General features: G+C 43.5%; 2 protein-coding genes and 5 non-coding genes across 18 annotated transcripts in view; 2 read left to right on the forward strand and 5 right to left on the reverse strand.

Moving 5' to 3' along the window:
- Positions 1 to 1,625: 1,625 nt before the first annotated feature.
- On the reverse strand, positions 1,626 to 1,699 carry TRNAN-GUU (transfer RNA asparagine (anticodon GUU)). Its single transcript has one exon. It is a non-coding gene; the product is annotated as a tRNA-Asn (tRNA).
- Positions 1,700 to 9,776: 8,077 nt separating this feature from the next.
- On the reverse strand, positions 9,777 to 9,848 carry TRNAD-GUC (transfer RNA aspartic acid (anticodon GUC)). The gene has a single exon. It is a non-coding gene; the product is annotated as a tRNA-Asp (tRNA).
- A 905-nt stretch (positions 9,849 to 10,753) lies between these two features.
- Positions 10,754 to 10,825, reverse strand: TRNAG-UCC (transfer RNA glycine (anticodon UCC)). The gene has a single exon. It is a non-coding gene; the product is annotated as a tRNA-Gly (tRNA).
- A 756-nt stretch (positions 10,826 to 11,581) lies between these two features.
- On the forward strand, positions 11,582 to 11,664 carry TRNAL-CAG (transfer RNA leucine (anticodon CAG)). Its single transcript has one exon. It is a non-coding gene; the product is annotated as a tRNA-Leu (tRNA).
- A 4,955-nt stretch (positions 11,665 to 16,619) lies between these two features.
- HSPA6 (heat shock protein family A (Hsp70) member 6) lies at positions 16,620 to 19,271 on the reverse strand. Its single transcript, XM_065946809.1, has one exon. The coding sequence runs from the start codon at positions 18,936 to 18,938 to the stop codon at positions 17,007 to 17,009; it is 1,932 nt and encodes a 643-aa protein (XP_065802881.1). The 5' UTR covers positions 18,939 to 19,271; the 3' UTR covers positions 16,620 to 17,006.
- Positions 19,272 to 19,613: 342 nt separating this feature from the next.
- TRNAG-GCC (transfer RNA glycine (anticodon GCC)) lies at positions 19,614 to 19,684 on the forward strand. Its single transcript has one exon. It is a non-coding gene; the product is annotated as a tRNA-Gly (tRNA).
- Positions 19,685 to 22,935: 3,251 nt separating this feature from the next.
- Positions 22,936 to 26,719, reverse strand: part of FCGR2A (Fc gamma receptor IIa) — a 66,033-nt gene continuing 62,249 nt past the window's right edge. For 5 of the 12 annotated variants that reach the window (XM_065946830.1, XM_065946847.1, XM_065946858.1 and 2 more), the window contains exons 5-6: positions 25,173 to 25,439; positions 22,936 to 24,099 (exon numbers count right to left, since the gene is read on the reverse strand). In XM_065946830.1, the coding sequence (XP_065802902.1) occupies positions 23,948 to 24,099; positions 25,173 to 25,439 (419 nt within the window). In that variant the 3' untranslated portion in view covers positions 22,936 to 23,947. Of the gene's footprint in view, positions 24,100 to 24,122; positions 24,310 to 25,172; positions 25,440 to 26,719 lie in introns of those variants that run through there. The other 7 variants (XM_065946873.1, XM_065946880.1, XM_065946897.1 and 4 more) reach the window with 7 other exon arrangements.

Genomic DNA, 26,719 nt, shown 5'->3' on the forward strand with positions numbered 1-26,719 from the left:
GATGAAGAAAGGGCTGCCAAAAAGGGGCTGAATGTTTGGTGTTATGGTCTTGGGTGACCAAGAGATCACCAGGCAAAAAGGAGAGGCGCTGAAGGTTCATGGGCAATGATTCAAAAGCCAGAGAAGGGGGTCAAGAAAGTGGTTTGGTTCTGTTGCAGTCTAAGGAGCCAGTGAAGGACAGGAGAGAGTTCAGGGGCCAGATCTTGAAAGGCACTGCCTTCCAAGCTAAGGAGGTTGCCATTTACCCTGCAAGTCATTGAAGGATTTTAAGCAGAACAGGTCTTTTCTAAAGAAAGCCTCTCTGGCAGCTGCTTGGAGGCAGGAAAGAAGAGGAGAGTCGAAGACAGGAAACTGCTTAGGCAGCAAGGTGGCTATTGCAGTAACTCAGGGGGCAAGTAATGAGAAAGTAAGTATCAGCAGGCAGAAGAGGAAGATGGCTATTCAAATATTCAGAAGGTAGTTCTCCAGAAATTGTTAACCAGCAGGACGGAGCATGACTGAGCGCCCAGGGTCTGGAAACACGGTTTCACAAGTTAAGAATACAAGTACAAAGGGCAAGACAAGCAGAGGTAGGGTTAAAGAATCCAGTTTTGGATTATGAATGCTTACTTCATTTGGTTGGTAAATATTTTTAAAGCATCAGTTTCGTGATGCAATTTTAGTAGAACCTTACGCAAGCAAGAAAAAATCGTCTTACTAGTTGCAACCCTGATCTCATACGCCCATTATTTAGAAACTGCTAGCAAAATATACAGTAAACTGAAAGAGATGAGACTTGTGGTTGCCAAGGGGGAGGAGGGAAGGGAGGAGGGAAGGACTGGGAGTTTGGGGTTGGTAATGGAAACAATTGCATTGAGAATGATAAACAACAAAGTCCTGTACAGCGCAGGAAACTATATCCAATTTCTTGGGATTAAGCTATAATCATGTGTATAACAGAGTCACTCTGCTCTACAGAAAAATGCCATACAGTGCCACAGAACGCCAGAACTCTGCTATACAGGGTTAGGCCAAGGAGACTGGCACAACCCTGTAAATCAACTATTGTCGTTGAGTCGCTAAGTCGTGTCCGACTCCTTTGTCACACCATGCAGTGTAGCCAGCCAGGTCCTCTGTCCATGGGATTTCCCAGGCAAGAATACTGGAGTGAGTTGCCATTTCCTTCTCCGAGGGGTCTTCCTGACCCAGGGATCCAGCCTGCTTCTCCTGCACCGTCAGGTAAAGCGGGTGCTTTACTGCTGAGCCACCAGGGGGGCCCAAATCAACTATGAAAATTAAAGTCAAAGTCGCTCAGTCCTGTCAGACTCTTTGCGACCTGCTGGACTTTACAGTTGGTGGAATTCTCCAGGCCAGAATACTGGAGTGGGTACCCTTTCCCGCCTCCAGGGGATCTTCCCAACCCAGGGATCAAACCAAGGTCTCCCTCATTGCAGGCAGATTCTTTACCAGCTGAGCCACAGGGAAAGTCCCAAATCAACTGTACTTCAATTTCTAAAACAAACCAAAAAAAGTAGTACATTGGACGCAGGCTGGGTGGAGATTTGCAAACTTTCACAGTATTAGTGCTATTTGGTTTCCTGTGAGAAACTGACAGGTCTGTCTCAAAGGTCAAAATTGCTACCCTTCGTCCCTGGGTGGGCTCGAACCACCAACCTTTCGGTTAACAGCCGAATGCGCTAACCGATTGCGCCACAGAGACAAATGGTGCAGACATGGTTTGTCAAGTCGGCCACTGAATAATAAACTCGAAGTGTTCTGTGCCTCCAATGTGGTTGAGGCCGGCGTAGGAACTGGTAAAGATATCCCCTCCAGAGCACCAGGGAAGTAAGTAGCCCAGAGAGAAGTGGGTCCTTTTCCCGCACTAGCACCTGCTTAGATCTGAGACAGGACTCAGTTTCTACCCGGAAGAAGCTAAGAAAACGAGAGCAGCCGAGGGTGAATGAACCGGACTCTTCGTCGTCGTTCGGTCGTTCAGTCGTGTCCGACTCTTTGCGACCCCATGGACGACAGGCCTCCCTGTCCATCACCAACTCCCAGAGCTTGCTCAAACTCATGTCCGTCCAGTCGGTGATGCATCCAACCATCTCATCCTCTGTCGTCCTCTTCTCCTGCCTTCAGTCTTTCCCAGCATCAGGGTCTTCTCGAATGAGTCAGCTCTTCGTATCAGGTGGCCAAAGTATTGGAGTTTCAGCTTCAGCATCAGTCCTTTCAATGAACATTCAGGGTTGATTTTTCTTTAGGATTGACTGGCTGGATCTCCTTGCAGTCCAAGGGACTCTCAAGAGTCTTCTCCAACACCACAGTTTGAAGGCATCAGTTCTTTGACACTCAGTCTTTTTTATCGTCCAGCTCTCACATCGGTACATGACTACTGGAAAAACCATAACTTTGACTATATGGACCATTGTCGGCAAAGTAATGTCTGTGCTTTTTAATTCACTGTTTAGGTTTGTCACAGCTTTTCTTCCAAGGAGCAAGCATCTTTTAATTTCATGCCTGCTGTCACAGTTCACGGTGATTTGGCAGTGAAAGTCTGTCACTGTTTTCATTGTTTCTCCATCTATTTCGCCATGAAGCGATGGGACTGGATGCCATGATCTTAGTTTTTTGAATGTTGAGTTTTAAACCAGCTTTTTCACTCTTCTCTTTCACCCTCTTCAAGAGGCTCTTTAGTTCCTCCTTGCTTTCTGCCATAAAGATGTTGTCATCTGCATATCTGAGGTCATTGAAATATCTCCCGGCAATCTTGATTCCAGCTTGTGCTTCCTCCAGTATGGCGTTTAGAATGAGGTACTCTGCATATAAGCCAAATAAGCAGGGTGACAATATACAGGCTTAACTACTCCTTTCCCACTTCTGAAACAGTCTGTTGTACCATGTCTGGTTCTAACTGTTGCTTCTTGACCTGCATACAGGTTTCACAGGAAGCAGGTCAGGTGGTCTGGTATTCCCATCTCTTTAAGAGTTTTCTACAGTTTGTTGTGATCTGCACAGATGGGGTTCTTGGGGGGAGTCCAAAATGAATGCTGTGGGTTCAGGAGTTCATTTGGTTTTACTCAGAGAAGTACATCATCATACTTTTTTGCTGATTTAGGCAATTTATGCATTCATGTGTACATGTGTGAGTGTTAACTTATAATAACATTATTACTGTGAAAAATTTAAATACTGCATCACATGTCCAATCATATCTGGAAAAATGTTATTATCTAAGTAAAGGGGCATAGTGAAACAAAACTTATCTTCAATTCCACCTGTTTAGAAGGATTTCTACTAGCTTATTAGGCTCCCAGACAGAACATAGAGTTTATAAAATGCCTGTAATTTAAGGACTTTCACTCTGACATAATCCAGATTCAAATATTCACAGGTCCTTATCCAACAAAATCAACCTAGGGATTCTGGTCAGTGCTGGGCCTGATAAAGTTCATCTCTTCTCTCCACTTTGGAGAGAAGCTCTTCTCTTTGTTCTTGAGCCATTTAAAAAGCCCAGGCTTCCTAGGCTGCATCTTCTCTGCCACAGGCATCCCCAACCAGGTTACAACATCAGTTCTTCGCTGAACCCAGGCACTCACAAGAAGCGATTTTCTCTGTTGCCCAAGTCCCAGGGCACCTCTAAAACCAAATAGAATCTCCGTCTTCCTTCTGTACCACCATCCTCTTAATAATGGGTTCCAGATTAGGTGCAGGTCCAAGTTTTCACTGACTTCCAGTGAAATGAGAATACACACTATATATATGTGTGTGTGTGTGTGTGTGTGTGTGTGTGTGTATCTCAGATAAGTTTGCCAAATGACCTCCAAGCCAACATTGTTTTTTCGCACTTTAAATTTTTGTTTTTAAATGTCCCTTCTTTTATAACATTAAGATGAGGATAGATGACAGTTGATGTGGCTGTGATTGTGTTATTTATTTCCTAACTTAGCAAAGCAAAAAGTTAGCAACCCTATGTTGGTCACCAAAATTTGGGGGAAATTTTTACTTCTCTATGAAGACCTAGTTTGGGAATCACTACTTTCATCTTGGCCACAAAAAATAAAAATAACTTTCAAGTTTATTCTAAATAAATATACATTCCCGTACTTCACTTTGCATGTACACATGATAACAATCCAAAAGAAGGTGGGAAAAGAATAAAAGAAAAACTGAGGCAAAAAGAAAGTACAAAATGGGATAGTGAAGAGAAATGCAAATCAAAACCACAATGAGGTACCATTACACGCCAGTCAGGATGGCTGCTATCCAAAAGTCTACAAGCAATAAATGCTGGAGAGGGTGTGGAGAAAAGGGAACCCTCTTACACTGTTGGTGGGAATGCAAACTAGTACAGCCACTATGGAAAACAGTGCGGAGATTTCTTAAAAAACTGGAAATAGAACTGCCATATGACCCAGCAATACCACTTCTGGGCATACACACTGAGGAATCCAGATCTGAAAGAGACATGTGCACCCCAATGTTCATCGCAGCACTGTTTATAATAGCCAGGACATGGAAGCAACCTAGATGCCCATCAGCAGATGAATGGATAAGGAAGCTGTGGTACATATACACCATGGAATATTACTCAGCCGTTAAAAAGAATTCATTTGAATCAGTTCTAATGAGATGGATGAAACTGGAGCCCATTATACAGAGTGAAGTAAGCCAGAAAGATAAAGAACATTACAGTATACTAACACATATATACGGAATTTAGATAGATGGTGGCGATAACCCTATATGCAAAACAGAAAAAGAGACACAGAAGTACAGAACAGACTTTTGAACTCTGGGGGAGAACGTGAGGGTGGGATATTTCGAAAGAACAGCATGTATATTATCTATGGTGAAACGGACCACCAGCCCAGGTGGGATGCATGAGTCAGGTGCTCGGGCCTGGTGCACTGGGAGGACCCTGAGGAGTCGGGTGGGGAGGGAGGTGGGAGGGGGGATCGGGATGGGGAATACGTGTAACTCTATGGCTGATTCATGTCAATGTATGACAAAACCCACTGAAATGTTGTAAAGTGATTGGCCTCCAACTAATAAAATAATATTAAAAAAAAAAAAAAAGAAAAAAAAGAAATGGGATAGTGAAATAATCCAAAATATATCAGTAATCACAACAAATATAACTGGAGAAAATGTGCCAGTTAAAAACAAAAGTGGATTTTTAAAATATATTTTATTTTTATTTTGTTTAGAAGAATGACATTAAAACATAAACAGAAAGACTAAATGTAAAGGAATTGTTACTCTTGAGAGTCCCTTGGACTACAAGGAGATCCAACCAGTCCATCCTAAAGGAAATCAGTCCTGAATATTCATTGGAAGGACTGATGCTGAAACTCTGCAACCAATATATAAAACTGCAACCAATTATATATGTATATAAAACTCTGCACCCAATAATTACAGTTTATACATTCTTCTCAATTGACTTTGTATGAGGCCATAAAACAAGTCTTAACATACTCATGAAATTGGCACTATTACATATATATCTTTGAACTGAATGAAGTTTCACTCAGAAAGCAATTACAAAATATAACTTTTAAAGACCTCATGTATTTGGAAAATTTTAAAACATTTGCTTTTAAATAACTCATAATAAAGATAAATTGAAAGAAAATTGAAAAATACTTAGATTGAGTAATTAAAAGTAGAACATACCAGAATTAGCAAATGCTAAATGTTTTACATGTGCTCTTGGGAAAAGGAATACTATACTAACTGTCAATGTTTAGACTATATGTTAAACAGTATTTTCTGTTGAATAAATCTGCTTTTAAAAAATGAAATACAATTTCACCCTATTACATGAGAGGAATATTGGTCAGCGCCATACCAATGAACTCCTCAGAAAGAATCGTCCTCTGGGTTCTGCTTTGGCTCTCCCTAGACACTCCAGAAACCTTCCCCATACCACTGCCAGCCAACTCTAAGAAACTCTAAGTAGTCACTTCCAAGGAGGCCACTCAGTGCCTCCCAATATGCAGGTCTAATTTAAGCCAGCCTACTGCAGGTCCTGGATATAGGTCCCTGTCCCTAAATGTCTCCCAGGACAGGGCTACCTGAACCACAGTCCAATTAACAAGCGCTCAGTATCAGTCTGACCACTACTCAGCACACTTCTGTAGTCACCCTTGCTTGTAGCCATCTGTGGGAACTGCAGCCTCCACCCAATCTTGGCACCAAGAGAGCTGGAATAGCAGAGAGAACAGGCAGGCAGTGATAGGTCATGGTAAAGGCATCAGCCAGGTGTTGTGGGCTCTGCTGGCACTCTGGCACTGGAGTGTAAGAAAAATCAGGGACTAAGGAATGACTGAGATGCACTTGTTCTCTTTTTCTATCTGTGTTGTACTAATATTTTACCTTCTTTTCTTGGGATGAGGTGGGGGTTTTTTTGTTTTTTTTTAACCCAAACATCTTCCCACCATGGGCATTAAAATTTGTTTTAGTAATAAAATGAATAATTAATGTTTGCGTGTTGTCAGGCACCATTCTAAACATTTACTAACTCATTTGAAAATTGTAATTATTATCTTTATCCCCGCTGACAGAGAAGGAAACTGAGACAGAGAGCCAAAATTCCAACACGGGAAGCACAAGAGACCCCATGTGCTTAACCACCACATTATGTCACCTCATCCAGCCTAAGTGGTTGAGGTCAACCTAACTGCTTATCTCATTCCAATAAATGATTTTTGTATGATAGAGATAACACATACATAAAACCCTTGGACAATATTTTAAAGGCTGGAAAAAATGTTAATACAATTGCTGCTAGCTCCACAGAAGATGACAGGGAATTCACTATCAACTCTATCCTTTCCTAATTTTAGGAAAAAGTTTTCTACTTATTGAGACAAGTTACCTAAAGATTATCCATTTTGGGGGAAAGGAATTGGAGGAATTTGATGCATTTTCCCTATGCTAAACCAGGGTTCAGGTAGAAGCATCATTTGGCTAGTGACAACTGTATAAAATAGAGCCAACAATTATTAAAAATTGGCTAATTTGGAGATGAATAGGAAGATTTAACATAGTACTTGCCCTGACATTACCCAGAGATCAGTTTTATAAGATACAAAAACACATTTATCTACATACATAAACAATAATAGAGAATTTTTGAAATACATATTCTTATAAATGTTTTAAATCTTCAGAATATTCCTAGCTAGACACATTCCTAGCTCTGTGTTTCAACATAAATGAATCCCATAAAACTAATATTTAATGGAAAAAATGCTAGTTGCAAAAGAATACTTACCACCTGATGCTAATTATGTAAATTTTAAATCCTTGTGTTTCAATACCCTGTTTAAGAATGAAACAGAAGAAGTCTTCAATGTTCCTCTATTTTTCTTCTTCCCAGTAAGAAGTCTTATTTTGGATTTTATATTTATTATTCTTTTGGTTTTTTAAGCTTCACTACTTGTGTACGTGCATGTGTGCTGAGTCACTTCTGTCATTTCTTTGCAACCTTTATGCAATTCTTTGTGACCTTATGGACCATAGCCCACCAACTCCTCTGTCCATGAGATTTTCCAGGCAAGAATACTGGAGTACCTGGGTTGCCATGCCCTCCTTCAGGGTCATTATTTGTGCATATATTATCAAATATCTGAAGAACAATTAAATTAGATAGAAAATAAAGAGGATTCAAGCTTTGGAAGAAGGAACCACAATGGGTAATATCTTCATTCTGAGAGCACTCATCAATCAGACAGTCAGGCATATGAACATGCTGAAAACCAACCTTATACCTCATGCATCAAGGTACAGTTTAGAGCTGCCAGACTGGCTGGTAATTGAAGGAATAAATTTCAGAGAGCAGGGAGCATCATCAGGGAAAAACAATGTGCAAATGAGTCACATTTCATATCTTTGGTTCACCCTAGTACCTGCTGTGTACTGATTTGAGGGAGGCCAGGGTGAAAATAACAGCTGGAAGTCTAAAAGAATACTGAGCAAAGATTTCAAGAGCTGCCCTCACCAGAGGAGGAAAAAACACTGGAAATGACATAAATACTCAAAAACAGGAGACTTGCTGAAGAAATTTTGATGTAGCCATATAGTATAACAATGAAGTCTTTAATGTTTTAGGCTAGTACTTAATGAATATAGAAATATTCACATTTAAGTAAACATTCAAGTAGCTTTAAAAATGTGTACAGTATGATTACAACTTTACAATTAAAAATGCCAAAGAAATAAAACATACAGCAAAATATTAATAGAGATATTCAGGATGATGGAAATATGCGTGCCTTTTATTTCTTTGTGAGTGGCTTATTTTCCATATTTTCTGTAAGGACTATATATTACCCTTATATTCAGGAAAAATATTATCCTTTGGGGGAAAAAATGAGCATATACTATCTACCAGGTGTTCACACAAGGCACTACTTCAAAGGACTCTAGCCTTGCAAAGTATCTCAAAAACTGTACTTTTGTTCCTCTCCTTTATAAAGAAACTGCAGCCCAGAAAAGCTAAATGACTTGCAAACAAGCCAACCATTTTTAGTGATAAGCTCAACATTCAGAAAACTAAGATCATGGCATCTGGTCCCATCACTTCATGGGAAATAGATGGGGTGACAGTGGAAACAGTGGCTGACTTTACTTTTTTGGGCTCCAAAATCACTGAAGATGGTGATTGCAGCCATGAAATTAAAAGACGCTTACTCCTTGGAAGGAAAGTAATGACCAACCTAGATAGCGTATTAAAAAGCAGAGACATTACTTTGCCAACAAAGGTCCATCTGGTCAAGGCTATGGTTTTTCCAGTGGTCATGTATGGATGTGAGAGTTGGACTATAAAGAAAGCTAAGCTCTGAAAAATTGATGGTTTTGAACTGTGGTGTTGGAGAAGACTCTTGAGAGTCCCTTTGGCTGCAAGGAGATCCAACCAGTGCATCCTAAAGGAGATCAGTCCTGGGTGTTCATTGGAAGAACTGATGCTGTAGCGGAAACTCCAATACTTTGGCCACCTCATTAGAAGAGTTGACTCATTGGAAAAGACCCTGACGCTGGAACAGATTGGGGGCAGGAGGAGAAGGGGATGACAGAGAATGAGATGGCTGGATGGCATCACCGACTCGATGGATTTGAGTTTGAGTAAACTTCGGGAGTTGGTGATGGACAGGGAGGCCTGGCGTGCAGCGATTCATGGGGTCGCAAAGAGTCGGACTGAGCGACTGAACTGAACTGAACTGAACTGAAGCAAACAATAGGCCTTCTGACTGTCAAACCAGTGACTCATTTGTTTGTAAACCAGTTTAGACATAAAATCTTGGTTTATTCTTCATCATCCCTTGTAGAGGAGAGGTTGTTTCATAAATTGCATTCTTTCGTGTAGTATGGCTGTGTAAAGAGTATGGGCTTGAGAATATAGGTTGGCCCCTACTGAATAGCAATATGAAGGAAGGGAGCAAATGAGAGTTTAGTTAATCGTCCATCCAGGAGAAAATAAGAAGGAAAAAGGGTGAAAATCTGGAGTACAGGGATTAAGGCAAAGCCTGAATCCTGGGATGGGATTCAAGTGTGCAGCAGGAAAACAATGGGGATGGCCCACTTAGCTGAAGAGCAGGTGGAAACTTGATTGCAGAATTAAATGATTCAACGCATTTAACGCAGAACCGGGGCTCAAAATAACCGCAGCAAATAGTACTCTTGCCCAGGATCCAAGAAATTTGCATTGAAGAGAAGTACTCTTGGAAAGAGCCTGAAGTTTTTTTAGTCTTTGTTTTGGCAGTGGGAGAATAAGATAAAAGTTAGTTCTTTGTCTCCCCGTCGGGGAATCGAACCCCGGTCTCCCGCGTGACAGGCGGGGATACTCACCACTATACTAACGAGGAAAACGACACCTACAGAGCCAAAATTGCTCCCTAGGAAGTTACTTCTAAACTGCTATAGTCCTTGAAAAATGGCTGTTATTCAACTTGTCACTTTACTGTATCTAGACTGTCACGTTGCAATTGAAACATAATGGGAGCTCCACGTGTAATTTAAACTTTCTAATAGTCACCTTAAAAAGTAAGAAGAAACAGGCGATATTTTAAATAATACATGTGATTTAACTCAAAATTCCGAAATAAGAACTAGATTCTTTTACATAATTTTCAAGCTGGTAAGTACTTTACATTTATAGATACCACATTTGTGCTCAGACGTTAAATTTTCATTAGAAAAAAATGACTAATATTTAGATTTCATGACATTCACAACTGAAATTCAAGTGGATTCATAACGTACCAAGTTGCTCCTAACGTACTTTAACGTTCTGCAATAGGAAAATGGAGTATCTGTTTACTTTTTACATCAATTTATTTTAATTAATTAATGCATTAATGACAATTAACTAGACTTTGAAATGCAGTTCCTCAGACACATTTGCCAGTTTCAAGTGCCCAGCAGCTTTTAGTTACCGTATCAGTCTCGGAAATATAAAACCATAGCCCCTTTCTGAAGTTCAGTTTCAGACAGGACATCTGGAAAATCCCAAATATTTCTCAAGAGTTTAAAGTTTAATATGGAAGTTTAAAATGGAAGGCAGGAGGGAAGGTAAGAGAGAAAAGAAACGCTTCGGATTCTAACCCCTCCAAAATGTAGCTGGGCAGAGAACGAGGTAGAGGGAGAAAGTGAGGCGTGGCCGCAGTTCTAGTTTCAGTTCCGCTCAGGCTTTAAATTGTAACATACATTGCACGCTCTTCTTCTCTCCCTTAGGAGCTTGTTTATCTTAAAAGAGGGAAAACGAAATACCTGCGTTGGCCGGGAATCGAACCCGGGTCAACTGCTTGGAAGGCAGCTATGCTCACCACTATACCACCAACGCTTGCTTAGAAAGCTTCTCGAAAATCATATATAAGAGTAATAGAATCTATGACTCTGCAAATGTTTTTTTAGTACTTGTTCTGTGTCTGAAACCCCAAAATACACAGAGCCTTTTCTAGGCGAGGGTGGACCCGGTCCTTACTCCTCTTAATCGGCCCCGCCAACTAAGGACGAGGGCCTGAAACGCAGAGACCACCAGTGGCCCAGAGTTGGAAGGATGGAATAGCGGGAAGTCCGGAGGGAAAGCCACTGACTCGCTCGGCAGAGCATTTTCTGTCATCCGAACTCCCTGCCCCGCCGCTTGGCGCCGCCCCAGGACTAGATCCACAGGGTGTTGCATTCAGTAAGGGCGATTTGAAGTGAAGGGGCCGAGGGGGAGCAGCCGACAAGGGAGTCCACTCTGGTGTGGCTAAGTCTCCCGAGAGAAGGAGCGAGAGGAGCGTTCGAAGGGGCACTGGAGAAATGGATCTTTGCAGTTTAGGATGGTGAAGACGTAGGAAATAAGAGTCAGAAACAGTTTTATTATCCCCATTTTGCGAAGAAGTCCAGGGGGAGTTCTAGTTTTATTTAAAATGAGAAACTAACATCTTGCTATTCTTGCCTGAAAAATCCCATGGATGGAGGAGCCTGGTAGGATACAGTCCGTGGGGTCGCAAAGAGTCGGACACGACTGAGCAACTTCACTTTCACTTTCAACATCATGCTACAGCACTTTTTGACAGTCTTAGAAAGAAATAAGAGAACTTGTTTTCCGGGTGTCAGGATGGCCGAGCGGTCTAAGGCGCTGCGTTCAGGTCGCAGTCTCCCCTGGAGGCGTGGGTTCGAATCCCACTTCTGACAACACTGGGTTTTTGTTTTCTTCAAAGATTTTTTTGTTTCCCGTGAACAAGTAGGATTTAATTCGTCTAGAAACGACTATTGATTAATCAACACTTTATGTTTTAATCAACGCTTTTTCTATCAAGACTTTTTAATGCTCCCTATCTACATATGAAGACTGTGCTTCGCTTTGAATATAAAACTGAATCTATTTAGATCTATGTCTGTGTTGTGTGTTAGTCAGTCGTGTTCGCCTCTTTGTGATCCCATAGACAGTAGCACACCAGGCTCCTGCGTCCATGAAATTCTCCAGGCAAGAATACTGGAGTGGGTTGCCATTTCCTTCTCCAATTTAGATCTATCCCTAGTTACAATTCCGCCCCCCCCTCCCCCGCCCCCGCCCCCCTTTCCTTTAGACTCCAGTTTCTCAGTGCTTATTCACTTCACGGAGAAAAGCCCTCAATCCAGATCTCTTAATTTGCAATTGACCCGACTCTTTTTGTGCTCAAGATTGTAGAGTCAAGCTTTGGTGGGACTCTTGATTCCCCACCATCTTGCCAAACTGGTCCCACCACCAATTTTTATTCAATAGGCTTGCTGTACCACCAAAAAACAGGGAAAGAAATCAACATACCAAACCCAGGGAAAATTAATAGAGAGGGAAAATAAACTCATGGAGTTGTTTCAAGAACTTTTTCTTCAAGATCTAAAAAAGTTACTTTCTCATTTGAGAGGAACTGGTTGTAGAAAAATGTCCTTTGCGGAAGAGAGAAGAACTGTCGATCCAAAGAGGCTGAATGTGTGAGGTTCATAAGCATGAAGATGGAAGGATCTTTAGGTTGGTTAGTGAAAGTTTACATTCTTTGTTATTTACTAGACTATGACCTTGGGAAATGTATTTGACTTTTCTGAGTCTTAGTTTGCTTGTTGTAAAATGGAGACAAAATTGTTGTCAGGATTGAGTGATATGACCTAGGGGCTTATTAGAAATACAAATCTCAGGCTACACCTCTGATTTACTGAATCCACATTTTATGATTCTCAAATGATTCTCATGCATATTAAAGTTTGAAAGCACAGATCTATCTAATTTAGATGCCTTTGCGCAGGTAGATCTTTAACTCTGAATATCCTTTCCCTTGCCACCTTTTACTTTGTATCATTTGAACACTTACAATATGCCAGTCACTGCTTAAAACAGAGGATAAAAAGCTAAATTAGATACTGTATCTAAACTAAAGACAATAAGAGTGTATCCATAAGAGAGACAGGTAAAAAATAGCAAAGCTGAACCTTAACTACATGATCAAGATTAAGATCACCATAGTTCAGTCACATTGGTATCACATACCTCCCGATATAATGCAATAAGATGGGCACTTCACCCTGTGATATACTGCCCCCAAATCCCACCCTAATCATGAGAAGTCTGACAAACCCAAATTGGGGGACAATCTGCTTCCCTGGTAGCTCAGCTGGTAAGAACCCACCTGCAACGCGGGAGACCTGGGTTGGATCCCTGGGTTGGGAAGATCCCCTGGAGAAGGGGAAGGCTACCCACTCCAGTATTCTGGCCTGGAGAATTTCATGGACTGTATAGTCTATGGGGTCGCAGAGTTGGACACAACTGAATGGCTTTCACTTTCTTTCTGCCAAATGCCTAACCAGTACTTACCAAAATGTGAAAGTTTTTTTTTTTTCTTTTTACACTGCTTTAGGTCTTTATTCATTCATTCATTCATTTATTTTTGGCCATGCTGAGACTGCATTGCTGCATGTGGACTTTCTGTAGCTGCAGAGACTATTCTCTAGTTGGGCTTCTCACTGCAGAGCAGAGGATCTATGTGCTCCGGCTTCAGTAGTTACAGCACAGGGACTCATTAGTTGTTGTGGTTCAAGGGTCCTAGAGCATGCAGGCATCGGCAGTTGTGGCACGTTGGGCTCAGTAGTTGCAGAGCTTGGGCTTAATTGCTCCAAGGCTCCATGTAAGACCTTAACATTAAGAGAAGGTGGATGAAGGATATACAGTGACTTTCTATAGTATCTTTACAACTGTCAGTCTAAAATTATTGCAAAATAAAAAGGTCTTAAAAAAAAAAAAAAGTGGTTACCTGTTAGGAATAGTAGTATTTGGGAGCGGGACAAGGAAGGAACTGCTATTGCTTTTGTTCTGCCCCCACCACCACCACGAGGCTTGTGGAATTTTAACTGCCCCTACTATGGACAGACCCCATCACCTCATGGGAAATAGATGGGGAGACAGTGGAAACAGTGTCAGACTTTATTTTGGGGGGCTCCAAAATCACTGCAGATGGTGACTGCACCCACGAAATTAAAAGACGCTTACTCCTTGGAAGAAAAGTTATGACCAACCTAGATAGCATATTAAAAAGCAGAGACGTTACTTTGCCAACAAAGGTCCATCTGGTCAAGGCTATGGTTTTTCCCGTAGTCATGTATGGATGTGAGAGTTGGACTGTGAAGAAAGCTGAGCGCCGAAAAATTGATGCTTTTCAACTGTGGTGTTGGAGAAGACTCTTGAGAGTCCCTTGGACTGCAAGGAGATCCAACCAGTGCATCCTAAAGGAGATCAGTCCTGGGTGTTCATTGGAAGGACTGATGCTGAAGCTGAAACTCCAATACTTTGGCCACCTCATGCAAAGAATTGACTCATTGGAAAAGACCCCGATGCTGGGAGGGATTGGGGGCAGGAGGAGAAGGGGATGACAGAGGATGAGATGGCTGGATGGCATCACCCACTCGATGGGCATGAGTTGGTGATGGACAGGGGGACCTGGCGTGCTGCGATTCATGGGGTCGCAAAGAGTTGGACATGACTGAGTGACTGAACTGAACTGAACTGAACTACGGACAGAAACCCAGCCAAGGCAGTGGAAGTATAGAGTCCTAACCACTGGACCACCAGGGAATTTCCAAAACTGCTGATTTTTCATTGGAAGTGTTGTAGGAAGTTTTGATTTTTTAATAATGGGATGTATTTTGTTTCAATATTTGGGGAAACAAATTAATATTGTAATCACACATAGTTGTGATTACAGCAATCAAACTAAAACTATATATACACAATACAATGACACTTAAATATCAGGCCTTCCTCCAACCCAGGGATCAAACAACATCTTCTTCATTGTAGGGGGTTTCTTTAACTCTAAGTCACCAGGGAAGCCCATTAACAGGAAACAATCCCCAAAGTATCTAAAGCATCAGCAACAGTCATTCAGAAGTAGATGAAGTGGTTAGTTTGTTTAAATCTCTCTGTAGAAAAGTAGATACCATCCAAATGAGATCTGAAGTGTTTTCACAACTAAGCATGATGAAATTCTCCTTCTTATAACCTGTGTCTGTTTAGAGAGAGAGATTGTTGAAATGTGAGGAAACTATCCAAACTTTGTAGGTGTCATCATTCTGCTTGAGAAGTTACAAAACAGGTTGCAGTGGTCAATGTTTGGAAGTTGGAAGAACATTCAGGAAAGGGGAAGTATAATACAGAATATGTGTATGATATCATCTCTTTTTTGCAGGTTCTTTCAATGTGAAGCCAAGTCACAAAAGACTTGGGCCAGGTGCATGAAGAAGCAGTTAAAGATGACAACCAGACAGCAGGTTGGTTGTTACTGAAATCTCCTCTCAACCTGCAAGAGATCACCCTTAGCTAAATACAGTGTAGCATCCCTCTAACCAGGGCCACCTTCATTTCTGAGATAAAAATAAGTCTTTGGGCTGATTGGGAACTAACTTACACAAACTTATCCTTCTCTTATGTCATTTAACTGGCAGTAAAGTTGAGCCTGAGGATATTCCCCAGGTTCAGTCACTTGCTAAAAAACACATATTCACTTAATGAATAATGCAAAGATACAATAAAGTATACTTTTTCTCTCAGGGATCAGTACCCAACTGTGTTCTAAAGGAATAATATGTACAATTTCACAACATCTGGGATAAAAATTTTTTTATTATTTTTTTTAATGGTCTGTTTGTGAGGTAACAGTGCACAGAATGTAGAAGGAGGCAGGACATAGTTCTTAATTCCAACTCTCCCCACTACCCATGTTCCCTGAGTTAATAGCTATGGATATTGAGTACATTGTTTAACCTCTTTTAACCTCTGGATCCTCACTTTCAAAACAGATAATACACTGTGATGTTGCTGTGATGATTAAATTAGATTGTGTAAAGTACCTGGTACGTAGTCAACAATCAATCAGTAATAATTAGTGATAGTGAATATTTGTTGCTCAATACTAGATGCCTAGCCTAACATTCTTCTTCACTCCTCACATACTTATTTAATTGTACCCTCATAACAATTCTGAGATACTATTTGATCATCCCCATTACATAGAAGGGAAAACTGAAGCTCAGAGTTTAACTAGCAGAGTAGATAAAGTAACACCCATCTGTTTCCAGTATAGCCATTTTACTATACAGTTGCCACTGTCGTCATCGTCATTGTCATCATCCTAGGGCTCATCAGCCGAAAGAAGATGGGACCATGCAATTTCTCTCACACAGATAAGATCAATAATAACTTTAATTACACCACTAGACTTACTCTCTTAATCTAACAAATACTATTCCCCAGAATCCAGGACTTGGGGTCCATTCACTAAAAGAACAATAATAATGTCACATTATGAGAGGCAAATAATTAGCATATAAACTTTTTGTCCATGTATTAGGACACATAGACTGTCTAACCTAAGCTCCCAACACAGAATTTTTATTTTAGGGTCTTGCCAAAACTTGTTTCTCTTCTTTCTCTGCTTTTCCAACTCCACCTCCCTCCGTCTTTCAACAACATCACAATTCTCTCCTCTCTCTCCTCACACTTCAATACTATTTCAATGTGCCTTCCTCAAACTCTTCCTCTTGCTTTCCCCTATAGAAATTATGCACATAACCTCATGAATTTCCTTCCCATCCCTCCCTCAAAACCCACCCAAACATTTCTGCTTCTGAAAGCCCTGCTCCTTCATCTACTTAATTGGATAGAATGAAAACTAAGAAATTTTTAAAGTTCATTTAGCTTTATTATTTCATATAACAAATCCACACATGCAAGTAACAAAGTACATTAAATGTAGGTAAAAGCAATATTAAAGTGCCACACAAATGCTCATAATGATTACTTCTGCTTGTTTGATGTAGGAGAAGATTTTTTATAAGTCAAATGACAAATACCTCAGTAATAAAACATACTGACAAAAAAAAAATTCTCTGTCAGGGGTAAGAGTCTCCTCTACTCCCATCCCTGAAGTTAGGCAGGATCACAGTAGACAGTCTAGAAAGTCCCCAAACCCAGCCCTTACAGTCTCAGCTGACCTGTCCAGAGGGGCCATTTAGTCGACCTCCTCAATGACAGGGCCAGTACTGGGGGCTCCGTGTCGGGCCTGAGCTCCACAACTGCTGCCCACAGGGACCCCAGGCCCCCCATAGAGCCTGGAGAAGATGGGGCAACAGATCTGCTCCAGCTCCCTCTTCTGATGTTCATATTCCTCTTTCTCCGCCAACTGGTTGTGCTCCAGCCAAGCAAGGACATCCTGACACTTGTCTTGTACTTTGCGCCTGTCCTCTTCAGGAATCTTATCTCTAAGCCTCTCCTCTTGCAAGGAGCTCTTCACCTGGAAGACATAGGCCTCCAGAGCGTTTTTGGCAGCCACCCTGTCTCTCTGGGCCTCATCCTCAGCCTTGTACTGCTCAGCCTCACGAACCATCCTCTCCACCTCCTCCTTGCTCAGCCGGCCCTTGTCATTGGTGATGGTGATCTTGTTAGCTTTGCCTGTGCTTCTGTCAGTGGCTGTCACACTCAGGATGCCATTGGCGTCGATGTCGAAGGTCACCTCGACCTGGGGGACTCCTCGTGGGGCAGGAGGGATGCCACTGAGCTCAAAGCGCCCTAGCAGGTTGTTGTCCCTGGTCATGGCCCTCTCACCCTCATACACCTGAATCAGGACCCCAGGCTGGTTGTCTGAATAGGTGGTGAAAGTCTGGGTCTGCTTGGTTGGGATAGTGGCATTCCTCTGGATCAGTGTAGTCATCACTCCACCAGCTGTCTCCAGCCCCAGAGACAGGGGAGCCACATCCAGCAGCAGGAGATCCTGCACCTTCTCACACGTGTCCCCCATTAACACTGCTGCCTGCACGGCAGCCCCATAAGCCACAGCTTCATCCGGGTTGATGCTTTTGTTCAGCTCCCTGCCATTGAAGAAGTCCTGCAGGAGCTTCTGTACCTTGGGGATTCGGGTAGAGCCGCCCACCAAGACAATGTCATGGATCTGGGCCTTGTCCAGCTTGGCATCCCTCAAGGCCTTCTCCACCGGCTCCAGGGTGCTGCGGAAGAGGTCCGAGCACAGTTCTTCAAAGCGGGCTCGAGTGATAGAAGTGTAGAAGTCTACACCCTCAAACAGGGAATCGATCTCCAGAGTGGCCTGGGTACTGGACGACAGGGTGCGCTTGGCGCGCTCGCAGGCCGTGCGGAGCCTGCGCAGGGCCCGCTTGTTCCTGCTTAAATCCTTCCCGTGCTTCCGCCGGAACTCCTCCATGAAGTGGTTCACCAGACGGTTGTCGAAGTCCTCTCCACCCAGGTGAGTGTCTCCAGCCGTGGCCTTCACCTCAAAGACACCAGCGTCAATGGTGAGGACCGACACGTCGAAGGTGCCCCCACCCAGGTCGAAAATGAGCACGTTGCGCTCCCCGGCGCCCAGCCGGTCGAGGCCGTAGGCGATGGCAGCTGCTGTGGGCTCGTTGATGATCCTCAGGACGTTGAGCCCCGCGATGGCACCCGCATCCTTAGTGGCCTGACGCTGCGAGTCGTTGAAGTAGGCGGGCACCGTGATCACAGCGTGCTTCACGGGCTGGCCCAGGTACGCCTCCGCCGTCTCCTTCATCTTGCTCAGCACCATGGACGAGATCTCCTCGGGGTAGAACGCCCTGTCCTCCCCGCGGTAGGACACGCGCACCTTGGGCTTGCCGCCCTCGCTCACCACCTGGAAGGGCCAGTGCTTCACGTCCGACTGCACAGTGGGGTCCGCGAACCTGCGCCCGATCAGTCGCTTGACGTCGAACACGGTGTTGTGCGGGTTCAGGGCCGCCTGGCTCTTAGCCGCGTCGCCCACCAGCCGCTCGGAGTCTGTGAAGGCCACGTAGCTGGGGGTGGTGCGGTTGCCCTGGTCGTTGGCGAGGATCTCCACCCGGCCGTGCTGGAACACGCCCACGCACGAGTACGTGGTGCCCAGGTCGATGCCTATGGCCAGCTCCCTCGCGGCGCACATGGTTGTGGCTTCTCCCGCTCCCGGCGACGAGTGCGATACGGAGTCGGGTGCCCAAGCCTGAGGAAGTTGGTGCTGCTCAGCCGTGGAGGTGCGCTCAGCGGTGCCGCTCTCCTGCCTGCCCAGCTCGAATCTGCCCAGCTCCGGCTCCACGAGCTTTTTATCCAGTTGCGGGAGACCCACCTCCTCCCGCTGCCGCCGCCGCGAAACTTCTAGCGCCTTCGCGGCAAGCCCAGAGCCGCCCGGCCCGCCGGCTCCGGCTGACTCAGCCCGGGAGGCGCTGCGCTGACTCTGGGAGAAGGTTCGAGCGGAACGGGCCGTGCTGGGAGCGGCGGCCCCACCGGCGTCGGACTCAGAGCTGCAGAGAAAGTTCCAGCTTCTCCCGGCTTGTTCTATGGCCTAGCAGTTGGTGCAGAAGAATGGTAAGGCGAAAACTTGTTCTCCCTCTGGTTGGTTGAAGAGGGTGGTTTTGAGTTCAGCGGCTCGAGAAAAACCGAAAGCATTAGAGCCATGGCCTCAAGGACAAGGGTTTAAAGTTTTATCATTTTAGTCTTGAAACATAAAGGCAGTGTTTTCAAAATTGTGACTAAGAGGGGTGGCCAGATTTCTGTTAAGGGCTGGCCCTAGGATCAGAGATGATGATAAGTGACAGCGCTGCAAGCGTCGTTTGCGGAAATAGCATTGGTGGTTCAGTGGTAGAATTCTCGCCTGCCACGCGGGAGGCCCGGGTTCGATTCCCGGCCAATGCAATCTGCTGTTTTCTTTCAGGATACCCTCATTTTAACTTTTTTTTCTTCTTCTTCTTTAATTCAGCTTCTAAAGTGGATCTTCATTAAAAAAAATTATTGGAGTGTAGTTGTTTTAAAATGTTTCTGCTGCTGTACAGTAAAGTGAGTCACTTATACATTTACATGTATTCACTCTTTTTTTAGATTCTTTTTCTATAAAGGTTAATTAATTATAGAGTGTTGAGAAGAGTTACCTGTGCTTTACGTTCTTTATTAGTAATCTTTTATATTTGGTAACTGTGTATGTTGAGACTTTCTATTCTAGGATTTGTAACGTTGAGACAAACAAAATCAGTTAGTTGAGGACTGAGTTCTTTTGATTTTCCTTCCCTTACCAAGTAGCATTCCTGAAAAGAGCTGGGATCTGACGCTGTGGCTTGGACATCCGGGGGTGACCCAGCCTCGGAGGGAATACAGCACAGGGGGAAGAAGGATGCAGATGAACTGTAGTGAGAATGTCCCCGTCGTTGAGTCTCCTCCCTGGACTGGTGTCTCCAAGGAGCATCACCCCGAGGGGCCTGTTGAAAAGCCATCTTGTGCGGTTTTTCTCTGAGGCCTGGACAGTTTCCAGCTGGAGCCCAGGATGCAAGTGGGGAGTAAATTCCTGGAGGCTGCAGTGCATCCTGTGCCTTGAGGCTAGGGGAGGAGATGCATTCAGGGGTCTGTAAAGCCACATTTTTTTCCCATCAGCCCTATGGCTTTACAAATTGAGTCTTGGCCATGTCTCACTTTCTTTAATTCAGAATATCCCATTTTGAATTTTTTGGTGTTTCTTTTGGGTGTGGACTTCCAAAAAGCCCGAAGGAGGAGACTCTTCTGGAAACACGAGGTTGGAAATGGAAGAAAGAGAAGCAAATGTTCTCTGTAACCTCCCCATGAAGGAAGGAACTCTAGTTTCCTGCATGACAGATGGGGATAGTCACCACCATACTAAGAGCATAGTACCCAGGGAAACATGGTACATTCTAACGTTAAACTTCAGTAGCTTCAAATTTAATATGTTATTATTCACTTGATACAAAGGAAACTACTAATTTTTAAAAAGAGGAAGTAAAAACCTTTGCTCCATCAATTGGTCTTTTTTCCTCATACGGCTCAGAACCCTTTGGAGTACTTCAGTGCCTTTGGAGAGGGCAGAGGAAGTCAGGATGCAGATGTCAGTCCCACTTCTGTACTGGGTTTCTGGGCCAACCCTTTCCCAGTGTGGTGATGAAAAAGAGCTGGCAAAGTTTGCTGCTAGTATGCTCAGCTGTACTGGGAAGGTGATCAGTCCATGAAATAAGAGAATGTTTGAAGAAATGTGCAATGAGCTACTTCTGCAGTAAAAAATCAAACCATCCTCAAAAAGAAGGAACCTATTTTATAACCCAAGAGGGAGAGAAGCTGTCAACTTTGAATTCATTCTCTCTCAGTGTTTAGGCTGGCCAGGCCTGTGTGTCAAAGTCAGGATATTTTAGGCAAGGCCCTGCAAAAAAGGGTGCTCACTTGAGAAAGAAAGATGTGACCTGGCCTGGGGTCTGTGCCCTATAGTTCAGGGACTACCTTGTCCAAGCTGCTCCAACTTTCTCTCCCAGTCCTCAGCAGCCTCAAAAGCCCTGCACATCTACCCCCAAGAGTTCCACAGCTTCTAAAACAAGCTGAGAGCAAAATATACAGTACGATCCAATTACAGTATGTACAGATCTGTGATACCAACTACTTGTACATCCTTGAGCAAATCTTTTCAGCCATCTGGCCTTCATTGCTTTCTCAGTTTTAAAATGAGGAGATTGAACTTCATCTTTTCTAAGACTTTCTAGCTGTAGAAGTCTCTGATTTTATCCAGGAGCAAAAGAGGATTCCTGTTTCCCCTAAACTATGTACCTGTTCTATACCTGAATAAATCATGCTTCTGTTGATAAGAAAAAGAGGCGTGATCTGCTGTGTCTGTCATACGGTGCCATATATACTTTATTCATTTGAGCCCTTAATAACAGTACAGTAAGGAACCTTAGTCTGCTAGATATTGATGATGCTTAAAAATATGTTTGAATCTCCTCTTTCCAGCCTCAAAAAAGGATTGCAATTTCATGCCTCTTGAGGTCAGGTCATACGACTTGTTTCGATTAATGAAATTTAAGTATGTGTGGTATGTTACTTTTGGACAGAGGGCATTTAATTGCTATTCTAATTGCTACTGTTCTCTTTGCCTTCCTTGGCAATGTGTGGTAGTTGGTGTTAAAATGAAAGTATACTATAAACCCAAACCATCCCATGAGAGATAGCTTCCTTAGGAAGTCTTCCGCATTTATAACAGAAAATGAGTGAGGAATAAACCTTTGATGATTTATGCCACTAAGATTGTATTTTTACAGCATATGAGCTTAATATGCTGGCTACAGCTAGTCAAATGGGGTTATCCCCATTTTTTTCCCAATGTGACTAGCCACAGAAATGTAACTCACCCACAGTTCTACCTTTGATTTCGTCCCTACTCCAACTTAGACCTTCTTATTTTTTTTCAGTTACTATAGTAAAAGCAGTCTTATCTATTTAAAGGGAAAGTGCCAGCCAAATTGTGTGCTCTGAAGACATCAGATTTCATAAGCATTTATCAAACATCTACTATGTTCCAAAGACATTATGCTTCCATGTATGTTGTTACACTTCAACCTCACATGATATCCCTGGGGAGGGAGATAAAGATATTACTTCTTCACAGAAGAAGAATCTAATTCATAGAGTAGTTAAATGAATTCTTCAGGACAAAGCACCTAGCAAATGGTAGAAATGAAACCCAAATCCAAGTTGTTCGCCTCTTTTTAGTACGCTTTCCATTGCTGCTGTACAGGCTTAGAGAGTCGATTCAATTAGAGGGAAGCAGGTCCAACTGATACACTCCTTTACAAGAGGTGATGGGTGAAAGTAAAAAATGAGTTTAGACGGGTAACATTCAAAACTGAAATGCATGTACTAGTGGGATATTTTGGGTAGTATCTAATAGGGTGTTCAGTAATACTGAATTGGACTTCTGCTTCTGGTAAGGTGGAGTAGATGTACTTTTTAAAAAGTCTCTGATTTTGAATGCTGAAGGATTGACTCATTCCATAAATATGTATTGAGGGCCTTATCATGTGCCAGACACCAACCTTGACTCTTAAGTATATAGTAGTGAACCAAACAGACAAAGGCCCAGATCTCCTGGAGCATGTTTTTTTTTTTTTTTTCCTGGAGCATGTTTTAATGAGAGAGGGAGTAGTCAGTTGGTGATACATACATGGGGAAAAAATACAGCAGTAAACAACTGAATAAGTGAACATATTCGGTTGGACATGAGAACAATGGGGAAAATAAAGCAGGAGAGCAGGATTAGGAGACGGCAGAGGAGTGAGGTTAGGTTGAATGACCAAGGAGACCTCACTGATAAGGTGATATTTGAGTAAAGACCATGAAGAAACCTTATGTGGATATCTGTAAGAACATTTCAGAAACAGTAAATAACATAAACCTGTAGCAGAAGTAAAACTGAGGTGTCCGAGGAAGCAAAACAGAGCAGTAAATGAGGTCAGAGAGGCAGTGAGGAGCAAGATCATGTAGTACCTTGTAGAATATTGCAAAGGCTTTAGCTATTACTCTAAATGCAAGGGGGAAGCTATTAACATGGCTTTCAGAAAAGAAGTGACAGATATAACACACATTGGCTGTTGTGAGAATAGACTGTTGGGTGATATGGTTGAGTGCAGGAAGACCACGCAGGAGGCTGTTGCAGGAATCCAAGTAAGAGAGGATGGTGGCTTGGATCAAGATGCTGCCACATCCACCCCTCCTCCTGGGGCTGCACCATCCCTCCAGGCAGCCCCAGCCCCCACGACGAGCCCATCTGCAGGCTGTGAGAAGTGGGAAGATTGTTGGATTTGCTTTGAAAGAAGCACCAGGATTTACTGAGGTTTCATTTATTTGAGGAGCCTCTGGCGAGGAGCTGGGAGAACACAATTGTTGTGAGTCCATGTAGAGCTGGATGAGTTGGGACTGTGCCTTAGCCTTTGGGAAATCAGTGAAGGCAGGGCCTGTTACCTTCTACTTGATCTGGAGATCACAGGTCTTTTCTTTCCCTGGAGGCTCCTTAGCCCAGGTTGTTGTCAAGGAGAGGCCAGGGAAGGGGAAAGTTATGGACTGAAGAGCGCTGCCACCACTGCTGTTACACCATGGAATGAGGGGTCATTTGTCCTGAGGGTCTTGGCTCCATCAGACTTTGTAATTCCTCCGGTCTCCCATGGAGCTTTGAAGGTCTCTCTGCACTGAAAAATACAGGCCTGTATCCACTGTAAAAAGGAGCCCCATCACCAGGCAGAAAGTGATTTGATGCCAAGGTGAAAAGATGAGTGGAATTGCTGGACCTAATCAGAGAGGCAGAGGAATGGGAAAAATGACAGTTGTTAAGACAGAAATTTGGAATAAACAGTCATGTCCCTAGTGAGGAGTCTTTGCAAGGCAACCCAAGCCAAGGCCAGGAGCAGACAGCTACTCCAGGAAGTCTGCAGTGAGTCACTTCATCTCTCTGCCTTCCCGTCAGCATTTCCCAAAGGATGACCTCCAACACATCCGTTCTGCAGGACATTAAGAGAAGTTATAGAGGAAGAAGGGTTCTGTGGCTACCCGAGTTTAGCAAATGCCTTACTAGACTTAATTTAAAAGTTTTCTTTGAGACAGGGCTTCTTGAACCCTTTGGTGTGCATTATGAATATAAAAGGAGAGAAAAAGAATACATAGTGTGTTCTGCATTAATTTGACCACAGAACCCTTCATTCTGAAAGGGTTCTCAAAGAGTTATGTGATTGGGGAACAGCCTTTGGGGAACACTGAACTTGGGAATACACAGATGACATCAACACATCTTCACTCACCACCTCCTCTGAACCCAGGACTGGGTACTCACTAATGAACATTAGGTTGGCATAAATAATTTGTGATACCATCTGAAAGGACATAATATGAATTCCACAATGTACAATTTCTCAAGAACAGGCAGAAGTCTAGTTCTTTGTGTGTAGAGAGAGATTCTCATGCCAACATGGCTGCAGCAAGCTAAGATTTGATCCTAGGCTGAGAGGTTCAGTAGGGAAACACAGCAAGCATTAGACTCTGAGAGAGGCATGTGATAAACTGGTTTGAATGAGATGCAAAAGAGGGAGAGTGGCAATGTCTGGTAGTTGGATATGGAGGATAAAAAGGTGGACTTTGTCCCCTGAGAGTTAAAACACCAAATGAATGACACCCATTTCTATAATCCCTGACAAATGACCTGGAACAGAGCTTCACATTCACACAACCATCAGGTCAAACTAGGACTTTCAGGGTTCTTGTTTATGTCAAACAGGCGCTCCCAGGAAAACAAACATTCTGGAGTCCAGAAAAGATTAGTAATCCCCTCACTACCCATCTCTCCAAGGTGTACATCTCCTTGACCAACCTTCATCCCCACCTTGGACAGTGATGTTCACCGGCTGGGACGAGTGTGGCGTCTTCCCGATAAATGCTGTGCAGTGATACTTGCCACTGTGACTGAAGTTGGCACGTGGGATAGAGAAGTTGGAACGCAGGTAGGAAAAGGTCTTGGATTTCCCATCCTGGTAGAACGTGATCTTATTCAGAGGGTGGTTTCTCCAGCTGTGGCACCTCAGCACGATGGGCTCCCCTTCCTGGAACATGAGGCTGGGGGTCTGGAGCAGCAGCCAGTCTGAAAGACACAAAGGGACCGCAGGACCCAGAAGGTCTTGACTCAGATCTGAGACCCAGACCATCCCTCCAGGGGCCAGTATGTGTGGAGGGAAGTATAAATGTGGAATCGCACACCCCTGGTCTCTAATTCTGGCTCCTTCATGTACGCACCCTGTGATCCTGGGTAAATAATGAATTCTTCTGGGCTTTAGTTTGCTCGTATGTGGAACTAGTCACAATAGTACCATTAGCTGTACTATCTACAGTAGTTGCTGGCACACAGTAGGTGTTCAGATATGCTTGTCTTCTCATTCCTGTCCTGGGAGACTCTGGCTGCAGCCCTGTCTGGCCCAGGAGGCCTCTGCAGGAGGACACAGGGGACCCGGGAGTGAAATCCCTTCCCTAAGGGAGGGAGGGAGGGGAGAAAGGGAGAAGCAAGTCTGAGAGAGGACACAGCATGTGAGGGGGACACAGAAGAGACCTGTGTCCTTGGGGAAAGCCATGGGCATCCAACAAATATTAGCTTACTTAGTGCTTGTTAGTAAACGTGGAATTTCACTTCAGCGGGGACTTTGTCTCAAGCCAGCAGTGACATGGGTGGGCCATTAGCCGGCTGTGTATTTTTCCCCCCCAGTTTTCATTCTTTTACTGAGGAAAAATATTTCATTTCTTTGTTGTGTAGGGAATAGAGGCTTAGGTAGCTACTTCTAACCCTGATCTCAGCCCACACCAACCTTTTTCCTGAAGCTGTAGGACAGAGCAGAGTTGAAATTGGAAAGAAAGGGTAGTAAACAACAGACACATTGGAAGGGAGCAGGGAGATAAGAAAAAATGACAACAGTCACACATGTGCCAGTCAACCACACTTAGACCCTTCAGCAAATCATGATGCCAACCAAGCTATATTTATGGAAGCCACCTCAATAAGAAGCCCATGCACCTCAAGTAGAGAGCAGCCCACACGCAGCAGCAAAGACACACAGCAACCATAGATAAATAAATAAATAAAAATTTAAAAGACACGAGTCTCACCTCAGTTGCACAGAGAGAGGGCAGGGATTAGGGAAATGCTGGTTCTCACCAGAATCTCGTGTGGGAGGCAGTGGTATCTCCTCTAGCAGGTGAGGAAACTGAGGCTCAAAGGTAAATGAAATCATCATGTTTAGATGGCTAGTAATTCCCTGTGCATTTGACTCTGCCATAGAAATGGAAAGATTTCTATGAATTTGAGATTTTCTTCTGCTTCTCTCACATCCAGATGCCTGTTGGTGGCCTTGTCACCTTCTTGCTCAGTCAGCA

This window comes from Muntiacus reevesi, chromosome 1 (assembly GCF_963930625.1).
Source record: "Muntiacus reevesi chromosome 1, mMunRee1.1, whole genome shotgun sequence".
In the NCBI taxonomy this organism is placed as follows: Eukaryota; Metazoa; Chordata; class Mammalia; order Artiodactyla; family Cervidae; genus Muntiacus; species Muntiacus reevesi.

What these genes read in the sequence shown, in the direction of transcription:
- HSPA6 (XM_065946809.1), bottom strand. Translation starts at nt 18,938, where the DNA reads ATGTGCGCCGCGAGGGAGCTGGCCATAGGCATCGACCTGGGCACCACG.